Source organism: Lactuca serriola, chromosome 2 (assembly GCF_051521515.1).
Source record: "Lactuca serriola cultivar US96UC23 chromosome 2, Lser_US96UC23_V15, whole genome shotgun sequence".
NCBI classification, from domain to species: domain Eukaryota; kingdom Viridiplantae; phylum Streptophyta; class Magnoliopsida; order Asterales; family Asteraceae; genus Lactuca; species Lactuca serriola.
The window spans coordinates 5,852,405-5,857,350 of NC_136409.1; the positions used below are offsets into that span (position 1 = coordinate 5,852,405).

General features: G+C 47.2%; 1 protein-coding gene across 1 annotated transcript; it reads right to left on the reverse strand.

Annotated features, from left to right (window-relative positions):
* Positions 1 to 1,517: 1,517 nt before the first annotated feature.
* On the reverse strand, positions 1,518 to 3,253 carry LOC145088989 (uncharacterized). Its single transcript, XM_079027495.1, has 2 exons — positions 2,613 to 3,253; positions 1,518 to 2,532 (listed from the first exon to the last, which is right to left on the reverse strand). Exons 1-2 carry the CDS (start codon positions 3,251 to 3,253, stop codon positions 1,518 to 1,520), a joined length of 1,656 nt encoding a protein of 551 aa, XP_078883621.1.
* Between the last annotated feature and the right edge of the window lie 1,693 nt (positions 3,254 to 4,946).

Consider the following 4,946-nt stretch of genomic DNA (forward strand, 5'->3'; position numbering starts at 1 on the left):
TATGTTAATGCCTGTCCCTTGATGCTTACCCTGGGATGATAGCTGATATCGTGCTCCCCAAACTCTATGGCCCATTTTGCAATTTGTCTAGATGTTTCTGGCTTCAGAAGCACCTGCTTAATCGGGCAGCTAATTAACACCTCTATCTGATGGGCTTGGAAATACCGACAGAGCCTTCGTGCTGCATAGATTAAGGCGAGCACCAACTTCTCGATGATTGGATAGTTGACTTCGGGTCCCTGCAGGGCCGAGCTCACAAAGTAGATCGGAAGCTGCCACCCTTGCCTCTCAACTACTAGCACCAACGATATGACATCTTTTGATGCGGACAGGTAAACCTACAGCGTTTCTCCGGGTATCAGGCTAGCCAGAGTAGGGAGTGTGTGTAGTGCCTTTTTTATTTTTTGTAGCACAGACTCGGCTTTCGGTGTCCACTGGAAGTTATTCTTTTCTATGCACCCTTTAAGTGTATGTAATAGGGGCATGGCTTTTTCGACTGACTTGGAGATGAATCGGTTGATCACCGTTAGTTTTCCATTTAACCCTTGAGCGTGTCTAAGCGTGTTTGGTGAAGGCATCTCCTCGAGCTTGCTTATCTTGGCTGGGCTTGGTTGGATTCCCTCCTTTGTCACATAATACCCCAATAATTGTCATTCTTCTGCCCCGAAGGTACACTTTGCGGGGTTTAACTTCATCTTAGATCTTTTCAAAGTTTGCACCGTCTCCTCCACATCACGTAGTAGCCTCTGCTCGCCAAGGATTTTAATGACCATGTCATCAACATAGACCTTGATGTTCCTTCCGATTTGGTTGGAAAATAGGGAGTCGACCAGCCGCTGGTAGGTTGCCTCAACGTTCTTTAATCTGAATGGAATTTTTGTGTAGCAAAAGGCATCGTGATCTGTCTAGAAGGCTGTTTTCTCTTCATCATTTTTGCTCATTAGGATTTGGTGATACCCCTTGTACGCATCCGAGAAGCATTTCCACTGGAAACTTGTAGGGACTCTACCTTCTGGTCTATCTCCGATAACGGGTGGCAATCCTTGGGGCATGCTTTATTGAGATCGGAGTAATCAATACACTTGCACCAACTACCATTGTGTTTCATTACCATTACGGGGTTGGCGATCCATGTAGGGAAAATCGCTTCCCTAAGGATTCCAGCGCAAGTCAATTTGGCCACTTCTTTGTTGATTACCCTGTTTTGGTCTCCTCCTTGGACCCGCTTCTTCTGCTTTATTTCCTTAACTCCTGGTTTTATCATCAGCTTGTGTTGTATGATTCCTTGATCGACCCCTACCATGTCTGTGGGCGTCCAAGCGAACACATGTTTATATTTCTGCAATAGCTGAACTAGCACTTGTCTCGTTTTCGTAGGGAGGGCCGTCCCCACGTTCACCCGCTGGTCTGGGTATTCCCTATTAATAACCTCTCCCCCGTTCGACGAGTCCGGCCTTGGTCTCTTGGCTTCGGCTGAGATGTCTCTTGGTTGCATGATCTCGTAGCATTTGAGCTCCCTAGGGGGAGTGGCTAGGATTGTTCTCGGTCCCTGGCTTGTTCTGAATTTCACTATCCCATGGACTATTGATGAGATTTATCTGAACTTTAGTAAGGTCATCCGTCCCAATATGACATTGTGTTTCCGATGGGTGCCATATGACCACAAAATCCACCAGGGCGGTCCGTCGCTTGGTTTTGTGTTGACTGGTTAATGTAAACGATAAGTGAATCGTACCTAAGGGCCACAAGCTATGTCCTGTGAATCCTGTGAGTTGGCATGTAGCTGGCCTCAGACCTTCCTTCCACGTGTTTGGTAGCATTCGGAAATAATGTTCGTAGATGATGTCCGCAGAACTTCCCGTGTCGACGTATACTCGATGAACGATGACATCTCGAATGGATCCTTGGATGACTAGGGGGTTGTCCCCGCTCCAGCCAGTTAGTCTTGGGCCATTTATTGAGAACGTCATACCCTGTATTGCTTTTGTGATGCTTCGTGTGTCTACTGTGCGTTTCGCTCTCCCCCTTTTATGGTTGATCACAAGGATTTCCAACCTACGATCTGACCTTCCAGTGGCATCTTTGGGGTTTTCTGCATTAAACTTGGCTCGTAGACTCTTGGCAATTTCTATCACGTTTCCCTTTAGTTGCTTTTCCTCAATTTCCCTATTTAGGACTGAACAGTTGATCGTGTCATGAGTCCTGCTCTTGTGGTATTCACAATACTGCGTTTTAGTGCCTTTTGCCGCCAGATTCTCATCGACCATGTAGACTTCTGCTTGTCTTCCCCGCCTCTCATCTTTAAAGAAAGGTCTGAAATGCCCTGGCAACCGTCTATCTCGCCCTATGAACCTATCTCCCCTGGAGGATCGGGGTGGGGAGTAGGGTGGTGGCTTCGCTTTCCAGCGGAGGATGTCATGGCATTGAGATATGTCTGCTTCGATGCTTCGCCTTCCTTTTCGCATAGGAATCACTCCTTTCGTTCTACCCTTGTTTGGGGTCGCTTGCCCATTAGTTTCTGGGACAGCGATCCTGGTAAAAATCCCCAAGTGAATGCTCCCACGATCAAACCCTCATCGTGCCTTGGAACGTCTAGAATTGCTTTAGTGAACCTGGCAAAATAGTCCTTGACTCTCTCCCCATCCCGTTGTTTGCACCCAGTGATCAAGTGGTAATCGCCCTTGTACTTCCGGAGTTGCATGAAGTTACTTTGCAAAAGGTACTTCAGCTGGCTAAAGTTGTTGATGTTGCGTGGGCGCAGTCTCTTAAACCATGTCCATGCGTTGCCATCTAAGGTAGTGGGGAAGTATGTGCACCAGAACCGTTTGTCTTGCTTGAGGGACGTCATGGTCCATTCGTATGTACCGATGTGGCTATCTAGGTCGGTAGTGCCATCATATGTCTTAAAGTGGGGCAGTTTGGTGGTGTTAGGCATTTCGTATTCCAAGAGCTCTTTGACGAATAGCGATGTGACACTTCGTGATAAGCAATCTTGGTTTGGGGTTCGTTGAGTGAAGTGATACCCTGACTGTTGTATTGCCAAAAAGGGTTGTACTAACATGTTATAGGCTATGAATTCCGGAGTTACCGAGCCGTAGAAGTTTGATGGCTGAAATGGTGTAGGGAAGGTGTGAGTCATGGGTATTTGTTGTTGGGCCATGGGTATTTGCTGTTGGGCCATGGGTATTTGCTGTTGGGTTATGGGTATTTGTTGATAATGTGCAAGTGGTGATGTTGATGTGTTGCCCGCCATCAATGACGGGTGGTTCTGCAGTTGTGGTGTAACATTTGGGCCGATTATAGTGTTGTTCACATGTAAGCTTTTCATGAAAGGCGTTATGGGTGTTGTTTGGGGATTGCTAGAACCGGTGGTGTTAGGGAAAAATGGCAGCAAAGTGGGTACAATATATTGGTTAAGCACACCTCTATTTGGGAGTGGATGGCAATGTCTGCCTCTGGGTTAAAACCGATTGCATGATTGCTGCAACGGAGGGTGGCAGGTCATCTGGTAACGGTGCCGTCATGGGATACGGTGGCGGACCATCGGATGACGGTGCTACCACAAGAGGTGGTGGTAGGCCACCCGATGATGGTGTTGGTTCAAGAGAGAGAGTGGTAGGCCACCCGATAATGGCACAAAGATGGTCACGGGCCGCCGGAGGATGGTGCTGCTTCAAGAGATGGTGGCGGGCCGTCAAAGGATGGCACTACTGGAGTGTTGGCTGCTTCCAATGACGCCATGGGGTGTATAGGTCTATACAGTGGTTTCGATGGCTCACCCATCATCTTCTTCGTCATGCGTGGTTAGGTTGAAAGAGAAAAAGAAAAAGGGGTTTGTGTATTTATTGTCACACAAACAGATGACACCAAATGATGCGACCTACTTCCAAACCACCTTGGCTACTAAGAGATGGTCGTCGGGATAAAACCTGAGAGGTCACAAAGAATGAAGAAACATCATAAAACCTGAGAGGTCACAAAGAAAGAAGAAACGTCAGCCACTCTCCGGGAGGAGGTCCAGAAAGACGCTCCGACGGTCAAGTTAGTGGGATGAATCTGAAATATGGAGGTGTATGATACAGGAAGAGAATAGCTTACATCTGAAGGCAGAGTAATTGATCTTTTATACTGAGGATCCTTCTCGATTGGTATGAGGGATAAGAACGACGAATCCGATAGGATCCACCATCCTTATTGGAGGACCGTGCTCCACATTCATGTATGGTAAAACGATTGATCTAGGTGCTAATGCTCTGGCTGTTCTCTTTTTCGCCTGGAGCCGTTATCCTTTGAATGTAGCTAAAGGACAATGCTTGGCGAGGGCATACTTCCTACGCAGTCACCTCGCGGGAGTCTGGGGTTGCCATAGCGGCCGAGTCACTTGCCCAGGCTTCACTAGGAACTCCTCGTTGGGGGTTCGCTTGTTTCTGGCCCGCTCTGAGGGGGTGCATCATCATCTTGCATGGAGAGTTCTAGCTAAAGATAAGCCAAGGTAACAACTTGTTACCTTCAAAATGATGCCAAGGTAAAGTAGAGTCAGATCCACAAGCTTCTCACTATTTCAAGTTCCTCAAGCTCCAAGCCTTTCTTCACAAAATCGCCTTCCAAGATTCTTTCACACCACAAATGGAGAGGATTCGATAGTAGGATTTAATAAGCTCAAGAGGGGTAGTAAGGGAGGCTGAGGGAGGCTAATGACCCTTTAAATTAGGTACAAAAGCCTAGAAATTAGGGTTTCTTAAGCCAACTCCTACTCGTCGAGTAGACCTTTACAAATGAGTATAAAGTTGTAAAATGCATATCTGGGAGTCGGCATGTTACAGATGAGATATGGAACCCCGTCTATACTCAACTAGTGATGAGATACGGGACCTCGCCCACACTCACCTCCCTACCAGGCACATACAAGTATCACACAGACAACAAGTATAATCTAACATGCAATC

Excerpts from the sequence above, each read along its gene's own strand:
- LOC145088989 (XM_079027495.1), bottom strand. The coding sequence starts at position 3,253 with ATGGCGGGCAACACATCAACATCACCACTTGCACATTATCAACAAATA. Across the intron at positions 2,533-2,612 it reads GTCAAGGACTATTTTGCCAG|GATCGCTGTCCCAGAAACTA; the intron begins GTTCACTAAAGC and ends GATTTTTACCAG.